Here is a 24,472-nt window from a genome sequence, read left to right as displayed (position 1 = left end):
CACCTTTCTCCTCTCTTGAGTTCCATGAGTCTTTGCCTCCCGTTTTTGTCCCACCTACTCTGCTCATCTCCCCCACATCTTTTTCCTCTCTTGAGTTCCATGAGTCTTTGCCTCCCGTTTTTGTCCCACCTACTCTGCTCATCTCCCGCACACCTTTCTCCTCTCTTGAGTTCCATGAGTCTTTGCCTCCCGTTTTTGTCCCACCTACTCTGCTCATCTCCCCCACATCTTTTTCCTCTCTTGAGTTCCATGAGTCTTTGCCTCCCGTTTTTGTCCCACCTACTCTGCTCATCTCCCCCACATCTTTTTCCTCTCTTGAGTTCCATGAGTCTTTGCCTCCCGTTTTTGTCCCACCTACTCTGCTCATCTCCCCCACATCTTTTTCCTCTCTTGAGTTCCATGAGTCTTTGCCTCCCGTTTTTGTCCCACCTACTCTGCTCATCTCCCGCACACCTTTCTCCTCTCTTGAGTTCCATGAGTCTTTGCCTCCCGTTTTTGTCCCACCTACTCTGCTCATCTCCCCCACATCTTTTTCCTCTCTTGAGTTCCATGAGTCTTTGCCTCCCGTTTTTGTCCCACCTACTCTGCTCATCTCCCGCACACCTTTCTCCTCTCTTGAGTTCCATGAGTCTTTGCCTCCCGTTTTTGTCCCACCTACTCTGCTCATCTCCCCCACATCTTTTTCCTCTCTTGAGTTCCATGAGTCTTTGCCTCCCGTTTTTGTCCCACCTACTCTGCTCATCTCCCGCACACCTTTCTCCTCTCTTGAGTTCCATGAGTCTTTGCCTCCCGTTTTTGTCCCACCTACTCTGCTCATCTCCCCCACATCTTTTTCCTCTCTTGAGTTCCATGAGTCTTTGCCTCCCGTTTTTGTCCCACCTACTCTGCTCATCTCCCGCACACCTTTCTCCTCTCTTGAGTTCCATGAGTCTTTGCCTCCCGTTTTTGTCCCACCTACTCTGCTCATCTCCCCCACATCTTTTTCCTCTCTTGAGTTCCATGAGTCTTTGCCTCCCGTTTTTGTCCCACCTACTCTGCTCATCTCCCCCACATCTTTTTCCTCTCTTGAGTTCCATGAGTCTTTGCCTCCCGTTTTTGTCCCACCTACTCTGCTCATCTCCCGCACACCTTTCTCCTCTCTTGAGTTCCATGAGTCTTTGCCTCCCGTTTTTGTCCCACCTACTCTGCTCATCTCCCCCACATCTTTTTCCTCTCTTGAGTTCCATGAGTCTTTGCCTCCCGTTTTTGTCCCACCTACTCTGCTCATCTCCCGCACACCTTTCTCCTCTCTTGAGTTCCATGAGTCTTTGCCTCCCGTTTTTGTCCCACCTACTCTGCTCATCTCCCGCACACCTTTCTCCTCTCTTGAGTTCCATGAGTCTTTGCCTCCCGTTTTTGTCCCACCTACTCTGCTCATCTCCCGCACACCTTTCTCCTCTCTTGAGTTCCATGAGTCTTTGCCTCCCGTTTTTGTCCCACCTACTCTGCTCATCTCCCCCACATCTTTTTCCTCTCTTGAGTTCCATGAGTCTTTGCCTCCCGTTTTTGTCCCACCTACTCTGCTCATCTCCCGCACACCTTTCTCCTCTCTTGAGTTCCATGAGTCTTTGCCTCCCGTTTTTGTCCCACCTACTCTGCTCATCTCCCGCACACCTTTCTCCTCTCTTGAGTTCCATGAGTCTTTGCCTCCCGTTTTTGTCCCACCTACTCTGCTCATCTCCCGCACATCTTTTTCCTCTCTTGAGTTCCATGAGTCTTTGCCTCCCGTTTTTGTCCCACCTACTCTGCTCATCTCCCGCACACCTTTCTCCTCTCTTGAGTTCCATGAGTCTTTGCCTCCCGTTTTTGTCCCACCTACTCTGCTCATCTCCCCCACATCTTTTTCCTCTCTTGAGTTCCATGAGTCTTTGCCTCCCGTTTTTGTCCCACCTACTCTGCTCATCTCCCGCACACCTTTCTCCTCTCTTGAGTTCCATGAGTCTTTGCCTCCCGTTTTTGTCCCACCTACTCTGCTCATCTCCCCCACATCTTTTTCCTCTCTTGAGTTCTATGAGTCTTTGCCTCCCGTTTTTGTCCCACCTACTCTGCTCATCTCCCCCACATCTTTTTCCTCTCTTGAGTTCCATGAGTCTTTGCCTCCCATTTTTGTCCCACCTACTCTGCTCATCTCCCCCACATCTTTTTCCTCTCTTGAGTTCCATGAGTCTTTGCCTCCCGTTTTTGTCCCACCTACTCTGCTCATCTCCCGCACACCTTTCTCCTCTCTTGAGTTCCATGAGTCTTTGCCTCCCGTTTTTGTCCCACCTACTCTGCTCATCTCCCCCACATCTTTTTCCTCTCTTGAGTTCCATGAGTCTTTGCCTCCCGTTTTTGTCCCACCTACTCTGCTCATCTCCCGCACACCTTTCTCCTCTCTTGAGTTCCATGAGTCTTTGCCTCCCGTTTTTGTCCCACCTACTCTGCTCATCTCCCCCACATCTTTTTCCTCTCTTGAGTTCCATGAGTCTTTGCCTCCCGTTTTTGTCCCACCTACTCTGCTCATCTCCCGCACACCTTTCTCCTCTCTTGAGTTCCATGAGTCTTTGCCTCCCGTTTTTGTCCACCCATTGTGCTCATTTTCCCCATGCAGTTTGGAAGGAGGGAGTTTGTTGCTGGGATTCAAAGCAGCGCTGGCAAAAATGAAGGGAATCCTAGGGAGGAGAGCCTCAGGGAAATCCCAGCAATGCAAGAACGGGGCGCTTTGGCTGGCAACAGAAATTCGGAGGTGGGGATTCCCAGGGAAATCCCAGCATTTCGGGGCATCCCAGCGGCGGCCGCTCGAGTTCGTAAGGTGAAAATAGTTCGGAAAAAGAGGCAAATAAATCTTAAATCACGAAAAGTTCATATGAAGAGGGGTTCGTAAGACGAGGTATCACTGTACTTGGCTTTTTATAGGTCAGTAAAATTGTTTACATCACCTATAATGTTGCAAAGTTCTGTAATCTATCTAAAGCTTCAGCAGAAGCTCCATAAGTAAGATTTTAGATGGAGTGATCTAGTTGCTTTTATTTGTGCTCATTTATTTTTATTCTTCCCCATTTTTTGCTTTTTATTTCTGTTTTATTTGCTGGCTACAGGTTGTCCTAGATAAAATTGAACTGCTAGGGCAGACAGAAATCTAATTTGGGCAGCTGGTCTGAGCGAGACCAAAGAAGACAAATCCTCAATGATAAAAGGAAGGGCCAGAACAAGAGTAACTGTTATCTCTCTTAGCTTGTTTAATTTAGTTCAGTGAAGTATTTTTTGAAAGGAATTTGGGGTACTCTTTTGCTCTTTAAAGTTGAACCCAAATTTTGGGTGGGGAGACTATTTTCTATGGGATGAAGTGTATATCTTTTTATTGTAGAAGGTTCAACCATCAAGGCTCTAGTTTTGCTTCAGAATCTGTTCAGAAAAAAAGGGGGAGAGGAGGCAGAGATTTGAAACCCATGCATTTCAAGGATGTTTTGGGGCCATAAGCACTGGATTGCTCATTTTTATATTTTGCAATGTTCTACTCACAGTTTTCAAAGTAAAATCTGTGGAAGTCCATCCCTTCAACAAGATTGCCCAGCGCTTCAGGCTCAAACGAAGTTAGGCCTGGATCACATATTTTTCTAAGGAGGAAAAGAATGTGAAAAGTGAGATTATGAGTTTTTTTCTTTCAAAAGGAAGGCAAAATAACTCTTAAGCTTCTTAGTTTTTAGCATCTAACTTTGTAGAAATCTTGTACAGCATATGAATGCATTCCACATAAGAACAGGTTTAGATATCCACAGAATTTGGGACATTGTATTGCTTTCCATTTTTACCCAAACATATACAGATGGGCAAATTTCAACTGACAAATTAGCTAATGAATGTGTATCACAAAACTATATCAGATGTATGCACAGCTAAGAGAGCCATAGCTGAGCTGTTAATTAACCAAAGGATTATAAAAGCAAAAAACGACATTTCAATCTGAACCTTTTAAGTTGAGCCCACTTAAACCTGACCCATAACCAAAATTTCAAATTCAGCAAATCCAATTTACTAGCAGGCCAGGCAGAGAAAAATGCAAATGAGCTGACGCATCTAATTAAATTGCAGAAAATACGACTTCAGCAATAGAGTGGTCAATGCCAGGAATGCCCTACCTGACTCCGTTGTTACTTCATCAAACCCCCATAGCTTCAACCTTAAGCTATCTACCATGGACCTCACCTCATTCCTAAGAGGTCTATAAGGAGTGTGCATAAGCGCACCAGTGTGTCTATCGTCCCTGTCCTACTGTCTCCATTTATTCGTACCCATTTCCTGTGTTCATATGCATGTTTGTACTTATACCTATTATCTCATACATGTTTGACTAAAGAAACAAACAAACGCTGATGCATACAGCATCAACAGAAAACTTCTATAAGCATTAAACTACTGTTTTCCAGATAGAATAAAAGTCAAAGGGAACTCCAAAGTTGATAAAGGTAATTACAATAGGCATCAAAGCATGTGATTATGTGAGCAATTTTGGGCAGCCCCAAAATTGTATGTAAAACCTTAGCTGCACAAGATGCATTGGGTGCCGATTTGCTTCCTAGTCCATTCAAGGTAGTGTTGGTGTACTTTAAATCCATCCATGGCATGGAGCCAGGTTATGTGCAGAAGGGTCCTCTACCCGTTATATTGACCCGTCCCACCCAGTCATGTTACAGACAATAAGATATTTGCATATACAAACACAGTATTGTTTTCAAATAGGGAAGCATCACTGTTGTGTAGTTGGAATTGACTTATTAAAGATATTGCTCTATTATGGACATGGTAAATAACACAGCAACAAATTTAATGACGAAGGGCACTGTTTACATTAAAAAAAAGCAATACATATAAATCTGTATATAAAATAGAGAGTTGTGAGACCCGGATCCCTGGAAGATCTCACACTCAGCCTACTTACGCATAGGCCTCAAAATCACCATTGTTCACAGCTTCTATCAGCTGCTCTGTTATCTTGATTATTTCCTGTTTGCGGGCTAGATTAAAAAAAAGAGAGAGAAAAGAAAGATGGGAAAATTAACAATATGATCAAGAGTGAACACCTTTCATGTCAAGCAAAAAAAAAATATTGCTTTAATATGCTCCCTTACCACTATTCTTTAGGATCTTAAGGGCAATGTTATTATATCTTGGTTGCAAATATCTGCACCATCACTAGAAGGCAACAAAGAGTAAAAAAACCATGCTAGGTCTTTGCTGCCATCTAGTGACTGTTTGCAGTCCTGATCCTAACCAACAATAGTGATGGAGTTAAACCAGAGAGAACAGTTTGCAGACTGCACAACTGATAAAATCATTATGAGAGTTAAATTCAGGTAATATAGGATGAGCTTCTTGGAGAAAAAGTGGGTTAATATTAGTAGTAGTATAGATGGTCCTTCAGAATAGGATGCCACCTTAAAAGAACGTGGAAAAGATTAACCATTGGTCTAAAAGACACAGACTCCCTCAAAGATCAGCTGCACAGATATTTTTACTATATATGTACATCCTAAACTAGCTTTCTACCATAGAAAAGAAGTAAATCCTAACCTTACGGACTAGAGTGAGCAGAACTGACTTCACTGCAATCATACAATTTAGCAAACAATAACCTATTGTCAGCTTCCATCATATCACAAGATTCCACCCTTGCCTCAAAGATCAAGGCATTCCTTTTTCTACAGATAAACCTATTGTCCTCTTACAATGTGGTCGTAATCACCACATATCTCTGAAACCAACACACACAGGGAGATGCAGGAATTACAATGTACTCAAGTGACTCAATTAAAGCAAATGCTATGACTAATGAAACAGTCCAATGGCAGAGAGAACAGTGTCACTGGCCTTGCCTAGATCATCTCCTTGCAGCCTAAGCAGTTTTGAGACATCTGTCTTCACATGGACTGAAAAACCTTTTTGTGGCTGGTTAGCAAGTAACACACCCTACCTGAACAATACATTTTCTTCTTCTCTAGAGCTTAACTCTAGAGCCATAAGCCATCAGGAGAGGCTAAGTACCGTATTTTTCGGACTATAAGACGCACCGGTGCATAAGACACATCAATATTTTAATGAGGCAAGTAAAAAAAACCATTTTTGTCCTTCCCAGCCCCCAGGAGCTCTCTGCAAGCCCCCCAAACCCTCTGTGTGCCCTGTTTTTTGCAAAACTGGCCCATTTTTGCCTTTCCCCAGGCCCTAGACGCTTTCTGCAGGTCTCCCAAATCCTCTGCACACCCCTTTTCTTTACAAAAATTGACTGGTTTTTCACCCATTTTTGTGTAAAGAAGGTTTGAGACGCCTGCAGAGTGCTCCTGGGGCTGCAGGGAGGCAAAAAACGCAGCAATTTTTGCAAAAAAGGCTCATTTTCCCAAAAAATGGGGGGTGTTTTGCCTTCCCCCAACCCCCAGGAGCACTCTGCAGGCCTCCCAAACCCTCTGCACATCCCATTTTTGCAAAAAAAGGCCCATATTTCACAGAAATGGGCTGCAGGGGTGGGGCTTTGAGTGGCCAAAAATGGCTGTATTCAGTGTATAAGACGCACCGACATTTCCACCCTCTTTTAGAGGAGGAAAAGGTGCATTTTATACTCAGAAAAATACGGTAATCTGAAAAGTATATTGCAAGAAATAGCTTCTACTAAATCTCGTCCTATAAGAGATCCAATTGTGGGTCTGAGTGATATGACACAATTGGGACTGGAATGTCCATTGTAATATATTGCAATTGTAAGTCAAGTCAGGCCAATGACAATGTTTACGGTGGTTATTAATTGAATCAGTATATCCAACTCCATCCATTTCTGCAGGGAGATGTTAACTTTCCTTTCACAAATTAACTAAGCCTATGAACAAAGAGATCAGTTATGCAAATGAGCAACAGCAAGGCAGTTTCAAATGAGTACTTGGCTCTGTATTTTACCATCAGCTGATTCCGCCAATTTTCTGGATGCTCTCGAGTTTTAAATATTCAATTGTTAGTCAGGTAGCACTCTTGCTGTTAAGAAGAATTACAAGGCTAAGAGAACAAATTGTCCAAGCTTATATTGTGGGAGAACTCACTCTGAAGACATGAGGTTACCCCTCCAAATAATTGTACAGTAATCCCTCGTTTTTCGCGGGGGATGCGTTCCAAGACCAACCGTCAAAAACACATTTCCGTGTACAGTGATCCCTCGATTAGTGCGGTCTCGATTAGTGCGAAACGCTATACCACGGTTTTTCAAAAAATAATACATTTAAAAATAGTCCCGTTTTTTTTTCCTACACCACGGTTTTTCCTGCCCGATGATGTCATACGTCATCACCAAACTGACGCCGGCCATTGCTGATTGGCCGAAATCTCGGGCAATCAGCTTTGCAATCGCAAAAAAAAGCTTTGGAACTGTTGGAACTGTTGGAACTTGTTAAGACTTGTTGGAAGATGGCTCCTAAACGCTGCACGCGGAGCGGAGGCGGCGACGCTAAAAAGAGCAGGAGGATACTCACAATTAAGGAGAAAATTGAAGTTTTGGACATGCTGAAAGAGGGACGCTCTTATGCAGATGTTGGTCGGCATTATGGGATCAACGAATCGAGTGTGCGATCCATTCGGAAAGACGAAAAGAAGATAAGGCAAACTTCTCTGATGACATTCAACAAGGCTGCAAAAAGAATGGTGACGCCTAGAAACAAACGCCTTATGAAGATGGAAGCTGCTTTGTCCGTGTGGGTACAAGACTGCCGCAAAAAGAGCATTGCTTTGGATACCAACACCATAAGGACAAAGGCACAGCAACTGTACAACCGTCTTGCAAACACAGAAGGAGGCGATGCAGATGAGGGAAACGCAGGTGAGGGCTGGGGTTTTTTATTCTGTCATTATTTAAGTGCTTTTTAAGAAAGGAAGGAGGGAGGGAAGGAAGGGGGAAGGAAGGAAGGAGGGAAGGAAGGGGGGAAGGAAGGAGGGAAGGAGGGAGGGAAGGAAGGAGGGAGGGAGGGAAGGAGGGAAGGAGGGAGGGAGGGAAGGAAGAGGGAGGGAAGGAGGGAGGGAAGGAGGCGGGCATTTACCATACAGTACTGTATGCTTTCATTCAAGTCACTTCTCTCTCCCTTTCCTGTCATTCTCTGTAGATGAAGGTGCTGGTGACTCTGAAGACCCCCAGCCATCAACATCTTCTGCTTCTTCAGCCCCAGCCACATTCACAGCAAGCAAAGGGTGGTTTGAGAAATTTCAACGGCGCTATGGCCTGAAGAGTGTGTCATTGCATGGAGAAGCTGCCTCAGCAGATACAGGTGCAGCCGAAAACTACGTCCAGGGCACGTTTAAAGACCTAATTGCAGAAGGGGGCTACCTTCCAGAACAGGTGTTTAACATGGATGAAACAGGCCTGTTCTGGAAGATGATGCCTTCACGGACTTTCTTGATGCAAGATGAAGCCAAAGCCCCTGGCTTTAAGGCCATGAAAGATCGAGTGACTTTGATCATGTGTGGGAATGCAGCAGGCTTTTTGATGAAGCCATGGCTAATTTATAAGTCACGAAATCCAAGAGCACTCAAGAACAGAAATAAGAATGCATTGCCAGTGTACTGGATGCATAATCCTAAAGCATGGATTACAAAACCCCTCACGCGGGACTGGTTTCATCAGTGCTTCATCCCACAGGTGAAGGATTATTTGGCTGCCAAAGGACTCAATTTCAAAGTGCTTCTCCTAATGGACAATGCTGGAGGCCATGATGACCTGGCACATGAACATGCTGGGGTGCAAGTCGAATTCTTGCCACCAAACACCACATCGCTTATCCAGCCGATGGATCAAGGTGCATTTAAGGCACTGTACACGCGCAATTCTCTTGGAAGCATCGTGGAAGCAATGGATGCTGATGAAAACTTCACATTGAAGGCCTACTGGCGTCAGTACACGATTGCATCTTGTCTGAAGAACATTCAGAATGCCTTAATGGATATGAAGTCATAGACAATGAATGCCTGCTGGAAGAAATTGTGGCCAGAAGTGGTGCATGATTACAGGGGATTTGCTCCCGAAGAAATTCAAGATGCTGCAGTCCAGAACTCTGTGAAGCTGGCACAGGCACTGGGTGGAGAAGGCTTCGTTGACATGACACCAGAGGAAGTCAATAGTTTGCTTGATGAGAATGGCCTACCGCTGACAGACAAAGATCTGGAGGAGCTGACCAGGTCAGCGAGTGAAGAAGAGGAGGAGGAAGCAGAAGCTGAACAAGCTGAGGAAGAAGAAGATGTTGGCCTAACGCTTGAACGGCTTGCAGAACTGAACAGAGCTGCTGCACATGTACAACGCATGGTGGAACTTTGGGATCCCAACATGACTCGCTCTATACAGTTTAAGGCCTCCCTTGACAACACCTTTGCACCATACAGAGCCATGTTAGCCCAGAAAAAGAAACTGCACCAACAACTGCCCATAACTATGTTTGTCACGAAAACCAAGAGGTCTGTCACACCATCACCTGCAGCGTCCATTGTAGAAATGGTGATAGAAGAAGATCCCGAGTTATCCTAGTTATGCTAAACACCCCCCCCCAAAATGTAAAAATGTAAATAAATATTGTCATCATTTCTAACTATCAGGATGACTAAGTGTCTTATTCAATGTGTACAGTACAGGTACAGGTAGAGGTACAGTACAGTACAGTAATTAAGGGGATGGGAAATGGTAATTTGTGGGTTAAGAGTGTTGGGACTGAGTGGCATACAGAAGAATGAATGAATGACTGAGTGAATGAAATTCAAACACAGGTGAGGGCTGGGGTTTTTTATTCTGTCATTGTTTAAGTGCTTTTTAAGAAAGGAAGGAGGGAGGGAGGGAAGGAGGGAAGGAAGGAGGGAGGGAAGGAAGGAAGGAAGGAGGGAGGGAAGGAGGGAGGGAGGGAAGGAAGGAGGGAGGGAAGGAGGGAGGGAAGGAGGGAGGGAAGGAGGGAGGGAAGCAGGGAGGGAAGCAGGGAGGGAAGCAGGGAGGGAAGGAAGGAAGGAGGGAGGGAGGGAAGGAGGGAGGGAGGGAAGGAAGGAGGGAAGGAAGGAAGGAGGGAAGGAGGCGGGCATTCTAAACGCCGAGAAGCTGTTGCCGCCAGCGCTGCTGCAAGAGGACTTGTGCCCCAAGAAAGCCGGTGAGAGGGGTGAATCGGGCGGACGGGGGGTAGCGGCGAGGAGGCTGGAGGCGCTGGGTGGGTGGCCGACATTAAAAACAACCATTGCCTCTGCACTTTCGTCGCTCCCCGGCTCCACCATCTGCGCATGCGCGGCCATGGAAAAAGGGCGCGCATGCGCAGATGGTGTTTTTACTTCCGCACCACTAAACCGCGGAAAATCGATTAGTGCGGGAGGTCTTGGAACGTAACCCCCGCACTAATCGAGGGATCACTGTACATATTTTTAATGTATTTAACAAGTATTTAGACTTTTAAAACCCACCCTTTGCATTAAACTGTTGTTCTATTATGTTTCTCAGCTGGAACTACATGGGATATCCTACCAATTTCTTTACTGGAGTACAGTAGTACTGTAGAAGAATTTTATGAATTTTTAATGGATTTAAAATTTTCAATTGATTTAATGGATTTAAGCCCCTTTTGAAAACCCGTGAAGTAGCGAATCCACAAAAGATGAACCGCGAAGTAGTGAGGAATTACTGTATTGTGAACAAACGTGGACTGTTTCTGATATATCAGGACTAAAATATGATTCAAATGGATCCAGTAAAATCAATAGAAACATAGAAACATAGAAGTCTGACAGCAGAAAAAGACCTCATGGTCCATCTAGTCTGCCCTTATACTATTTTCTGTATTTTATCTTAGGATGGATATATGTTTATCCCAGGCATGTTTAAATTCAGTTACTGTGGATTTATCTACCACAACTGCTGGAAGTTTGTTCCAAGGATCTACTACTCTTTCAGTAAAATAATATTTTCTCATGTTGCTTTTGATCTTTCCCCCAACTAACTTCAGATTGTGTCCCCTTGTTCTTGTGTTCACTTTCCTATTAAAAACACTTCCCTCCTGGACCTTATTTAACCCTTTAATATATTTAAATGTTTCGATCATGTCCCCCCTTTTCCTTCTGTCCTCCAGACTATACAGATTGAGTTCATTAAGTCTTTCCTGATACGTTTTATGCTTAAGACCTTCCACCATTCTTGTAGCCCGTCTTTGGACCCATTCAATTTTGTCAATATCTTTTTGTAGGTGAGGTCTCCAGAACTGAACACAGTATTCCAAATGTGGTCTCACCATCATTCTATATAGTGGGATCATAATCTCCCTCTTCCTGCTTGTTATACCTCTAGCTATGCAGCCAAGCATCCTACTTGCTTTCCCTACCGCCTGACTGCACTGTTCACCCATTTTGAGACTGTCAGAAATCACTACCCCTAAATCCTTTTCTTTTGAAGTAATCTATCAATAATTGATAGATTTTGCCTTACAAGTCATCACATATGGATGACTCCTGGAATAAATTGCATAGCATTGGCATTGTTCAGTCTAGAAAGACCAAGATATTATGCTCTGGATTAAATTAAATGGATAAAAAAGCCAAGGGGAAAACAGTGACTCTTTTACTTAGTCTATCTGAGCTTTGGGTACAAGTTTCAAGGAGCAATAAATCCCATTCTGCAAAGAATTGTCCCCAAATATTGCTCAATCCTAAACGATATGACAGATTAGTCCACAGTCATCTGTGTACACCCATGTATACTTGTGTATTTCTTCTCAGGCTGCTCCTTCATGAAGAACAACATTTTCTGTTTTACACAACTATTTACTTTAGGAAATTTCCACGACTTCTTCTGTTTCCACATTCCTTATCTTTTTTTTATTGTGAATACTCATTCCTAGTTTGTCCCATTTTGCACATAGAGACAGTCAAAAAGATGATTCCACATTTTTTAAAAGAGAGAGTGAGAGAGCACTGAGGTTAGAGACTGAAATCCAATGCACATGTATCTGGAAGTAAGTTCCACACAAACAGGATTTATTCCAAGCCAAAACATTGAGAGAAATGGGAGCACTTTGCCCTTAAACCACCCAGATTAAAAAGCCTTAAAAATGCACATCAACTGATAATGAATTCACATTCAGCCATGTTCAGTATATACAATGCACTTTACAGATGCCAGTGACCACCCTTAATCCTTGCAACGGCGCTTTCTTTCTATTTTTTTGCCATATTTTTATTGATTTTTAAATATTTACATCTTAATATTTTCAGGTGGGTCGACATCCATATTCATATCAATATTTTATTTATGTATGTGTATGTATGTATGTATGTATGTATGTATGTATGTATGTATGCATGTATGTTGAAAGGGACCTTGCAGGTCATCAAGTCCAACCCTCTGCTCAAGCAGGAAACCCTACCACCACCCCAACCAGATGGCAGTCCAATTTCCTTTTGAATGTGTTAAATTTAAATATCTTAATTCTATTTCAAAATGCTACTTCAGATAACAATTCATTAATTATCCATCAAAATTCATTTGCATTTCTAATTCCATTTCTGTGCTTAATCCATGCTGATTATATCTGCTAGAGAACCTGTTAACTGTACCTTAAATTCCCTAAAATTATTAATATTATTTTCTCATGTTCTTCAAACTAACTCAACGCTGAATTTGCTCCACTTCTCTCCTCCTTATAAATCAGTATATTTATGGTAATCGTTAATATCATTAAATTCAGTCTTCTTAAACAAAGAGATACAAAAAATAACAATAAAATAAAATAAAAAGGAGCATAACCCATCTCTATATTCAATACGTCAGTGTTTCCATATTTCAATATTTCCAAAAATTATATTTTAAATTTAAATTTACCCCAGGGATACTTTTTTAAATCTAGTAAGTTCTTAATTATACATCCTTTTTTGTTCAAATCAGTTAATTCCCTTTCCTTGAACCATACAATCCACACATCCCCCTAATATTATACTTTTCTTATAGTCTGTACTGGTAATCTCCATCTTAAAATGATTATAAAACTCTAATATTATTTCATCTTTTTGAAGAGCACCTTCCTTTGTTGGTATTCATCTTTTCAAGAAGCACCTTCCCTTGCACATATTAATAGTACCAAACAACTTTAAGTCAATAATACTTATTCGAATAAAAATCCATATTATAAGTCCAATCCAGTCTAAAATTAAAGAAACCAAATTTATATAAAGAGTAAGATCTCTTGCCACGAAGTGTATCCGTATCTCGCAGAATCCCTTCAAGTAATACTGTCCCCCTTTTTAAAGTGACACTGTTAAGTTCCATATTAATGACAGCTTTCAAGTTCCAACTCCATAGCACTCTGTATCACTCTATGTTATTTTGTAGCACTCCATAGAACATCTCCCATTGCATCTCCAAATTTAGAAAAGATCCCAATTTTGATGACTTATTTTATTAAAAGGTTCTTATATCTCTGCTGAGCTCCTCCATTCCATAGCGAAGATGTTAATAACATACTCTCTTCTGTACCATGACTCCTCGAGTCAAAGATGGCAATTCATATTCAGAAGCTAACACGTCATTTCCTTCTTTAAACAACACCGGGGAATCATTTCGACAAAAATACAAGAAAGTTCAACCAGATGTCAACCAAATTGTCTCAGATCCCAATTCCCTTTCCCCCCCCCAGCCATTTAAACTCTTCAAGGAAAAGAAGAGAGAATATTAGGCGTTATATTGTATTAACGCTGCCGCTGTATGCCATCATTCTTAAGCAGCTGCTGCAATCCATTTCCGGCTTTTCCAATCCAATCACAACCAATTCTTCAACAATTCTTTTTAAGATGTTTAGCACTCCCGATTCACCAGCACACCGCTTAAAATTTCTTCATATCACCAATGCTTTTTATTACGTTTCTTTCCAGATGATACCGGTCTTCTTCAATCTCCTGCGTTGTGATGATTGTCCACGGCTAGTGTCGGCACAGGCATTGCAGCCTCGCTGACTTCGCACCACCGCCGGCACGAGACCAAGTCGGCTCGCCTGACGGGGGTTTGCCAACCCCCTGCCCGGCCTCCAACAGCATCCCTACGTCACCTCCCCTGCAGGGAGGATCGGGTCCAGTTCAGAAGAACCACGACCCCCGAACGGTGGGACTACCCTCATGGGAGCGAGCCATTGACATATATATAGAGAGAATTGTTAATTAGCTATATGATATGAGATTAAAACTTAGATAAAAGAGATTGTATTATTCTTTGCATTGTTGTAACTTTTTGTAGTAAGACGGTGAGGGAAAAATTTAATTTAGATTTTTAATAATTGCTAATTATAAAATTAACAGAAAATTTTACATGGAGAGAGATAAGAGCCTCCATTGAGGGAGTAATGAGGAAAAAGTTTGTATATCATTGATTTTAAGCATTGTTATTGTGTTTATAACTATATATTGTTTTACTTTATGATGGAGAAAAAATAAAAATAAAAAATCTTATACGGGGGGGGGAACCTCCTTAGTTTTGGAGTGTATCCCCCTGTTGATGCAGTTTAAGATTGTGTTGGCTTTTTAAGCCGCCGCTGCATATTGCTGGCTCATATTTAGTTGGTTATCCACCAAAACTCCAAGATCTCTCTCACAGTCGCTGCTGTTAAGTGTGGTTTCTCCCAATTTGTATGCGTGTATATATATATATTTACATGTAGATTTTTTTGAGTTCGGGTTTTGCCCCGTGTAATATTTTGAGTGTCTACGCGACGTTTCGGTGAAATCACATTCACCATCATCAGGCTGAAGTTGTAAGCTTCGTGCTGCTGTAGATATAGTTATATCTTTATAACTTTATATATATATATTTATATATTTACACATTGTAAACATTATTCTTTGTAATGTTCTTTTTCTTTTCCTTTGTATGTTAATTTTCAGCCCTGCAGATTCCCCATATTCTTCTATTTTTGTAATCAGCCACCTGTTTCTAATGGGCAACTAAAAAAAACCATTAGTCATCCACAAAGGTCTGCACTTTGTATTCTTCCCTTTTTTACCTTTGTTCCCTTAATATTACTAGCGTTGCAAATTTTATTTAACAAAGTTTCAAGTGTTAGGACGAAGAGCAGAAGTGACAATGGACACCACTGTCTGACACCCTTGTTTATTTGGAATGGTTTGGTCATTTCATTATTGACAATTGCCCTGGGAGGTATATATTTTTTCCACTAATTGTTCAAATTTAGATCTTCGTAATTCACTAATTTCTTTAGCTGCTTCTCCTCAATTCTGCTGTCTCCTGGGATAGCGATGTTGATGATCCATACTTTCTTTTTCTCCACAATCAGGATGTCTGGTTGTGTTATGCTTCAGAATTCGGTCAGTCTGAAGTCGGAAGTCCCACAGTAGTTTTGCTTGCTCATTTTCGACCACTTTTTCAGGCTTATGATCCCACCACTTCTTTGCCACTGGTAGATGGTAGTTCTGGCACAAGTTCCAGTGGATCATCTGTGCCACCGCATCGTGTCTATGCTTGTAGTCAGTCTGTGCAATCTTTTTGCAGCAGCTGAGTATGTGATCGATTGTTTCATCTGTTTCTTTACAGAGTCTGCACTTTGGATCGTCTGTTGATTTTTCAATTCTGGCTTTGACAGCATTTGTTCTAATGGCCTGTTCTTGTCCTGCCAGTATTAGTCCTTCTGTCTCCTTTTTGAGTGTTCCACTTGTAAGCCATGACCAGGTCTTTTCTTTATCCACTTTGCCTTCAATCTTCTCCAAGAACTGGCCATGCAATGCTTTGTTCTGCCAACTGTCCATATGACATTGAGTTACAGTTTTTCTGTACTGGTCCTTAGTTTGCTTCACCTTGAGAAGCTTCCTATTGACCTCCATCAACACTGACTCTTTGCTCTTCTTCACATAGTCAGCTAGTGCATGATTCTCTTCTTCCACTGTCTGCTTCACTTGCAAAAGTCCTCTGCCGCCTATTTTCCGTGGTAAATACAGCCTGTCAATGTCACTGCGGGGGTGTCATGCATGATGGATTGTCATTAATTTTCTGGTTTTCCTGTCCAAGTTGTCCAGCTCTGCTTGAGTCCAGTTCACTATGCCAGCTGACAGGTATGGCCCAAGTATTTATAGTCTTGATAGTGTTGCCACCATTCAGTTTGCTCTTCAAAATTTTTCTTGTCCTCTGGATGTACTCTATGCTGATCACAGTTTTCACATGAAAACTCTATTATTATTATTATTATTATTATTATTATTATTATTATTATTATTATTGTTGTTGTTGTTGTTGTTGTTATTTCATTTTTATCTCTTTGAAGTATCTCGCCTATCAGTTCTGCCATTCTCTCTTCTATATCCTCCCCTTTAGACTCTGCAATGTTTTGGAATCTCAGGAAGTAGGATGATCTATCCATTTCAAGATTTATTAGGGAGTCTAATTCCTTGTGGGTCCTGTTCATTTTTTTTCCATTTTGTTCTGATTTAGTTCCTACTAGCTTTTTTATCGCTCCCTGTATCATTTCCATATTGTTATTTAATCTCAAAATGTCTGATTTTAATTCAGCATGATTTTGCACTATGGCTTCCTGCAAGTTTACCATAGCGTCCTGGACTATATTCAGTGTTGTGTTCATATTTTGCATTAAAGTTGAGCTGCCTATCTTCTTGGAGGTGAGCATTTCATCTATAAGGTATTGGGGAAGTTTTCCCTGCAACCACTGTGAGAGCTTGTTTTTTTGCCTCCCCTTGTCATTGTTGTTGTGGTGGTGCTCGACATTTCCCTTAGTATATTGTTTTGTTTCTCTAGTCTAGTGTATTAAAAATTCTATTCTAAATTACCATCTGAAGCACTCACTGTTGTTTAAGGGTTTGTATATTTTATCTATGCTAATTAAATGATAAGCTGGGTGTATCTTATATCATACTATTCTATCCTTATTACACAGTATTACAATATTACACAGTAAAAGTAGTATATACTTATATTTTCGTGTAGGTATTGATAAATACTTCTATGGATATTGTATAAATAGTATGGATTACTAAGTAGCTACTATTACTGTATATGTAAAACCTTTACAAATCCTATAATCCTATAACTTTTAAATCACAGTCAATCAATTACTAACCATATGATGAATTATGATAATAATAATAATAGTAGTTATGCTATTAATGTACAATAAGATTGTGATATGCTTAATAGTTAAGAAAAGTATAGGAATCAAATATCAAATATCAAAATATTAAGTATCAAATTAAATATCAGGTATAGACGTATAAATATTCTCTATCACTTACAATCTATAAACTATATTCAATAAATATCTAGATGTACAGTATATTTAAATTTAATTCTATATATATTAATCAAGTTATAAAACGTTAATAATGTGTTAACATAAATTAATTTACCTTAAAAGAGAAGAGATTTCACCATAAAAGGTTAAACAAAATTAATATGATAATTTTTAAAGTATTTTAAATAATGAAATACCAAAATAACATGTAAGGTTAGCTATGTATTATATTAAGATTAACAAATTAAAGGTTCTTTGGATAAACAAGGACAGTACAGCAATGTTATTATATCATCTGTTTTAAGTAATTAGTATTATCTCAAAAGCAGGGTTGTCCAATCTTGGTAGCTTTAAAACCTGTGGACTTCAACTTTCAGAATTCTCTAGCCAGACCTGCAGGCCCTTTTAGCCCAGCCTACCTCCCCATTAAGTTGCCTTGAACTTTGAAGGAAAGGTAGCTTATGAATTATAATATTAGCAGAGCTAACCACCTGCTGCACTGAGGCCATCTTGGCTCTCCTCCCATCATCCCCAAATTTGTCTAAGTTGAAGTTGCATGGGTTGCAAAAAATAAGGCCATGGTTACAGTATAAGTAACGTCTTCTGGGATATTGTAGGGGAAAAAATAGACTTCTGTTTTTCCATGGGACAAAGAGAATAGAATGAATTAAACATGGTGAATAAAGGCACAAGAATTAACCTGGTGTCACTCCAAATGTAACATTTGCTCATAATATGGAACCATGGAACATAGACATAACACAGATTCTTCAGATGTTTTTGGCCAATACCTGCCCTTCCAAGTAAATCCAACCTATAAGTTCTTCACCAATGCCAGCTAGCATTAAAAGGAGCTGAGGTTCAACATCTGCACACAGTTAGAGTCACCGATCATAGAACATTTGTCTGTACCTTCTGAGTTTAAGTACTTGATACAAGCACAACACATCTTTCACACCAAGACCACTTTTGCAGAAGCCCGGGATACACCGAAGTTTGCATAATCCAGTTCTCTCATGCACATGTATCCCACTTTCTCCACTTGCATTTAGAACAACCTAGTGAAGCTTTAACCATTCATGCAAAGGCACATGGCAATAAGTGTTAGGCTGTTATTTCACACCTACAGTATCAGAAGAAGAACTGAATGTTCTTTCAAAGCCTGAATAGATCGAGCAGGGCTCAGCTGTTGGCTATCAGACACCACTTTCGCTACTTACGATCTGAAGGAAGAGGACTAGCAATGGGTGGAAAGGGGAAAAACTGGGTGGCAGCAGGTTGTGGCCCCTCAGCTTCTGGGGCTCCAGAGCCCCTTTTCACCATGCTTAGGACATCAGACAACTTGGAGGCTGGCGCTAGACAGATGTAAGAAGGCATGGAGGTAATCATAAAATAAACAAATTAAAACAGATGTGGGGAAAGGAGTCCTCAAAAATGATATGTGAATTATTTATTATGTACTTTATAGATAGGCAGGTCTTTCTTTAATGAAAAATTATCTGTCCCTGTAACAACCCTACTTCACAACCTAAACTGGTTTCTTATAGGCTTCTAGGTGTTATTATGGCACCTGACCTTTCTCTACCTTTCTCTCAAAAGTATGGGTAGCCCTGACCCAGTTGGTCTTCAGAAAGGCAATAAAACGTGGAGTTTTTCCCCTTGGGTTTTGGTGTTGGGATGAGTGGAGCTTCCTTTTTGGAGAGCAACATGAATCTGAGTTTCTGTTTTCTGTTTTTAACTGATGTTCAATATCATCTATTGCAGGCTTCCCAGAGTTGCAATGTTTACCCATTCCATAAATGAATAAACAAGGAAGCCCAATTTAAAATTTTTCCTTGTCCCTGATTCTGTATTGGAGTTAGGAAGATCTCTGGCTGAAATAAAGTTGACCTATTTCACAAGATAAATTACTAATTCTGAGAGCCAGCTGGAAACCTGTCTCTTCCTCCTGATTTATTAGAGCATCTCCAGCACAAATTACTTTACCAGGTACAAATTCTTGCTAGAGAACATCCCCAGTGGAGCAGCTTTCTACTTCTTTGGAAGCATTTCAACCCTGATCAATGTGTTATTTCCCTCACCTTCCCTTTTAGTTTTTGAGCTGCCATCAAGTTTGTTCTAAAGCAATCTGACCTTGCCAAAGACCTCTAGAAGCTAGAGACTACCTACCGCTTTCTGTGGAAACTTCTGGAATAAGAGTTTTGCAAGATTACAGTCATGCTGCTTGTTGGGGACTAGGGGTAAGATCAGTAGGATTGAGCTACATCAAAGACAAGTGATAGAAAATCAACAATAATCTCTTAAAGGAGAGATCAGTGGGAAGCCAAGTTCCCATGTTTAAAAAAAGACCCACAAAGAGCTCATGTCAATGGCAGGAATCGTAATAGAGCAATCCCAGGGACAGTCCACTACTTACACGAGGGAGACAGAGGATTGGTGAAAATAGAGGGTGGTCCAGAAAGGGGGCTGGAGGTCTTTGGCTCTTCACTTTCAGGGGGTGCAGTGCCCCTTTTCACCATGCCTAACACATCACAGAGTTTGGCAGCTGCGATGGCAGTAGATGAGAAGAGGGAAGGGAGGGGAAAAATGAGAAAACAAAACGAATGGTGCAAAGAGCAGAACAGAAATGGAGGGCAGGAAAATCCCTCTTTGTAGCAGCCGAATATTGAAGAGAATAACTATTCTTGATCTCTCCTTGTGCAACTGCATGAGGGAAATTACTTCTCTTTAAGTACAAGAACTTTATTTAGAATAAAGGAAGGTGGAAAGCCGGGGGTCTAGGACAGGGGTAGGCAAAGTTGGCTCTTCTATTGACATGTGGACTTCAACTCCCAGAATTCCTGAGCTAGCATGATTGGCTCAGGAATTCTGGGAGTTGAAGTCCACAAGTCATAGAAGAGCCAACTTTGCCTACCCCTGGTCTAGGACAACTCAGTGCAGCCAACTTGCCATGGTCAACTCATATGAGACAACTCGTGGTGGCCAATTTGCCGCAGTACAATTAGTCATGGGACAAGAATTACTTGTTGAAGAAATGGTAGAATATAATCATTAAAGTAAAGATTTATATCAAGCAAAGGCGGTACAACATTAAATTAAATTGTTAATTGTTCCATGGCGAATTATTCTGCAGAGAATTGGCCATGGTGAGTTGCCCTGTGGCGAATTGCCCTGGTGAGTAGGCTGTGGCAAGTTGCCCATTCTGAAAGCTGGAGGGATTCTGCAAATTTGTGACATGCCACTTTAGAGGCAAGAGATACCTCTGCTATTTACACTGGAGAGGAAGTGGATTAGCCACACCCATGGATGGATTAGGCAGAGTAATGGAACACTTTGGATCTTCAGCATCTGGGGGTCCAGGACCCCTTTTCACCATGCCTAAGACATCAGATTGTTTAGCAGCTAGGGTGAGATGAGGAAGAGAAAGATGAAGAAACAAACAAAATATAAAAAAGCACAGAGATGGGAAAAATAAAGCCAGAGGACAGATTAAAGAAAGCATTCCATTGAAGGGAAGGAGGTTCCTCAAATGATTAAGAAGCAAGTGGCTTGCATCAATGTCTTCATATGTTTCATGTTTAAGGCATTAATCAGAGGCTAAATTGTACAAAACGATTGCTGATTAGTTAGAGGAGCACAAGTCTTCTGTTCATTTGGCCTGCAAAGTGATTGCATTTGTTGCTTTTGTGAATTAGCATCTAGGTGCAGTCCTGAATTCTGAGTGAAAGACATTTTTGCCCCAAGAATTACATGAGTTGCATAATAAACATAGAAAAAAAATCCGCTGAGGTTCCTAGCATGTGCACATAAATTTATATCAAGCCAACACATCAATTCTTTTAGTGCACTTTACTGATTGAGTATTCCAACATTGAAGGGATGCTATCCCATAATAAGCAAGAAAAGCTAGTTCTGTAGAGCAGTTCCTACTTGGCTGTTCTCAGAAATCTAGAGGAGAGGAATGGGACTTACAACAATAGAAGGAAAGAAGGGCAAAGTGATAGAAATGTTTGGTTTTACTGCTTCAGAGAACTCTATTTCATCTGGCCTCATACACCAGAGAACTAGGCAGTTGGGGCTAAAAAATAGGAGTAGAGAAGGCAAGAAATTCTCTAAAATGTTGAGTTGAAAAATATTAGAGAACCATTAGGACAAGGGTAATAACAGTAAAATAGAAGGGACCTTGGAGATCCCACCCTCTGCTCAAACAGGAGATGATATACCATTCTGGACAAATCTCTTCTTAAAAACCTCCAGTGATGGAGCATTGATAACTTCTGGAGGCAAGCCTTTCCACTTTAATTTTCGCATTGTCAGGAAATTTCTTCTTAATTCTAGGTTGGATCTCTTTTTGATATGTTTCCACCAGTGAAGGGCTACCAAACTTTTTACTACCACACTGTGGCCGTGGCTTATGCAGGATGCCCTGCATTTTCCTTCAACATTTTTCAGTGCAAATTGGGTGCTCTGGGGTGGAGCTCCATTTTTGCTACCCCACTGCGTTGCCCCCTGTCCGGGCAGCAACCCAACTCCTGGTTTCCGGCACTCAGGTTCTTTGAAGAATAGGTTGGTCTCATCCTATCTATGGTAATCCCTCAACGGCTGGAAGGCTGCTATCGACACCCTTAGTCCTACTCTTCATTGCACTAGACATACCCGGTTCTTACAGCCATTCATTGTATGTTTTAAATATGTTTGGGATATTTTTCAGATGCTCTAGAATTCTCTATTTTTGTGGAAATCCAGAATTTTAGCTTGTTATTATTATGAATTATTTCTTATTCCATCTTTACAAACTACAAGAATTTTCCATATTCGGAACTAATTATTTTAATTGGTTGCATTAAGAGTTGTTTTCCTGCTGAGGTTAAAGAAATTAATTACACTGTAGACTTTTTGATTTAGTATAATTTGACATTATTACTTTGCAGGACTTTCAAATGGATCATACAATCTTTGCTAATGAAATCCAAGCCAAGAATGCATTCATTATATTTCATTAAAGCAATGTAAGACCTGGTTTAATAACAAGCAATAAAATGCTTTCTAGCAACACTCTTTTTCAGCTATGTAGCGGTTCAATTCTGCACATCCTAGGAGTCACACACTACTTACACTGGGGAGGGAGAGGGCTTGCAATAGCTGGTAATATGCAGGGTGAAGGATTTGTTGGGTCTTCAGCCACAGGGGCAGTGCCTGATCCCTTTTTCACCAGGCCTAATACATCAGAGAGCTTGGAGGCTGAGACAGGACAAATGAGAAAGGTGGGGAGGGAAGGAGAGAAAGAAGGAAAGAGAGAAGATAAAGGAAGGACAACGAAAAGTAACAGTGAGGTAGAAAAAAAATCTGAAAAGATGACTCAAAGATGCAATGAATCCTTTAACCAATGCACCATGTGTGTTTTATCTACTTAGTTATGGCTTTCTAAATCAAATTTCTCCTAAGGCAAATGATCTAAAGTTACATGGATATGAATAAGGGCTAAGTTGAAAAAACCTTGTCTATGTTTAACTACTATCATACTTATACCCACATTGGAGATGTCTTGGGTTTTGGGGTTTTTTGTTTGTTTGTTTGTAATCATTCTTCTATATGGCTGAGCCTATTAGAGGCCTAGGGATTTGGACTTCAACCAAGTTTGCAAGCAAGATGATGGGACCCAGTTTCTACTTTTTTTGGTTAAAGTACAGGTAATGTGAAGCTGAATTCAGGAAACCATGATTTGCTGGAACCATCATTTGAGGACCAGCCAGAACTGAATATTAATTTGTGAAATCATTACTCAATCTAGCCATAGCTCAATTATGAAGGTCCAGAGCGGAGGCTGCCAAACTCTGGCACATCAAAGAGGAAGAGATGAAAGCATTAAAGCTTCTAATAGGTTCATTCAGACAACAGAAACCAGGAAACCAGGCTTATTGCTATAGCTGAATGAAAGGTTTATAATTAGGAGTCTTCAATGGAAGGTGGGGACCATAATATTGTAAGCTGCCCAGAGTGGCTTAAGATGGGTAGCCCTATACATCTTCCAAATAAATAAATAACAGATAAACCAACATTGGGGCCTTGCAACTTACAGGCAGCCGTGATTGCAGCAGCAGCAGATGAGATGACAGATGTCTGCAGGCTGGAAGGAAGTTCAGGGGCAGATCCTGAATTCACGTGACTTTTTACAAGCTCATTATCAGTGCTTTTAACTGGGGAAAATGTGAAAGAATAGAAAAAGAAACAGAAACACCATAAAGACAGAAAGGAAAAAAAATCCAAAGAACAGTGACACCTTTGGTGGAAGGAAAAATAACACAAAATAGGAGACATAGAATGGGAAACTAAAATGTATTTTAATAGAAGTAAAAAGAATAGGGAAATGGAATTAAGATACACAAGACACATAGAGGCAACATACTTCTAAGTATGACAAGCAGGAAGGTTTGATTACATTCATGTCCAGCCTGGAAGAGACTTTTTAACAAGGTAGTGGTTGAAAATTCAATTCTTCCAGGAAGGCTTCACACTTTCAGTCCTAATAGACAACTTTCCTCCTCCCTGGAAACAGCATTAGAGCATAAGCTGGCCTTCAATAGACTTTCCTCATTATTTTTAATATCCCAATGTTACAATCAAGCCAAGCAAGTGCTTACCAGAAGAATACGAAATATGCAGTTAGAACTTAACAGGATATCTCTCCATAGAAGAAATCGGATTAAAAAGGCGTTGGAATCTTACCTGAAAGCCTCTTCTCATACGCAGAGAGGGGGCAATAGTCACGTGGGTATTGCTCTGCATCCCATCCAATCAAATCAAGACCAAACCTTCAGTCTTTTAAAAAACCACCAGATCTGCTCCTTCCCCAGGTTTTGCGAATCCATAGACTTGGCTCGATTGTGGTAGCTCTCGACTTAGTCAACTCTTGGCCTTAAGAAAGGTTAGTATAAGAAGATAAAAGAGAAAATAGAGTAAAGAATAGAAAGAGAGGTGACTAATGCCCTCTCTCTGCATATGAAAAGAGGCGGTCAGGTAAGATTCTAATGCCTGTTCTCCATATTGATGAGGGAGTGGCAGTAGTCACGTGAGACATACCAAATAGATGTATTCCTATAGGGTGGGAGACCTTAAAGGTCATGAAAGATGACTCTACGGCCAAAGGCTGCATCTGCCGAGGTGTAGTTCTCGAT

The 24,472-nt window shown here is 41.1% G+C and overlaps 1 protein-coding gene across 1 annotated transcript in view; it reads right to left on the bottom strand.

Annotated features, from left to right (window-relative positions):
- CAMK2B (calcium/calmodulin dependent protein kinase II beta) overlaps positions 1 to 24,472 on the bottom strand; it is a 275,191-nt gene that overhangs the window by 15,590 nt on the left and 235,129 nt on the right. Inside the window, exons 17-23 of the mRNA XM_070765550.1 lie at positions 23,375 to 23,494; positions 22,413 to 22,538; positions 20,571 to 20,675; positions 19,714 to 19,842; positions 18,518 to 18,652; positions 4,958 to 5,033; positions 3,541 to 3,635 (exon numbers count right to left, since the gene is read on the bottom strand). Coding sequence (XP_070621651.1) covers positions 3,541 to 3,635; positions 4,958 to 5,033; positions 18,518 to 18,652; positions 19,714 to 19,842; positions 20,571 to 20,675; positions 22,413 to 22,538; positions 23,375 to 23,494 — 786 coding nt within the window. The remainder of the gene's footprint in view (positions 1 to 3,540; positions 3,636 to 4,957; positions 5,034 to 18,517; positions 18,653 to 19,713; positions 19,843 to 20,570; positions 20,676 to 22,412; positions 22,539 to 23,374; positions 23,495 to 24,472) is intronic.

This window comes from Erythrolamprus reginae, chromosome 12 (assembly GCF_031021105.1).
Source record: "Erythrolamprus reginae isolate rEryReg1 chromosome 12, rEryReg1.hap1, whole genome shotgun sequence".
Taxonomy (NCBI): domain Eukaryota; kingdom Metazoa; phylum Chordata; class Lepidosauria; order Squamata; family Dipsadidae; genus Erythrolamprus; species Erythrolamprus reginae.
The sequence above is the reverse complement of the archived record's forward strand: the minus strand, read 5'-3'. Positions and strand labels throughout refer to the sequence as shown.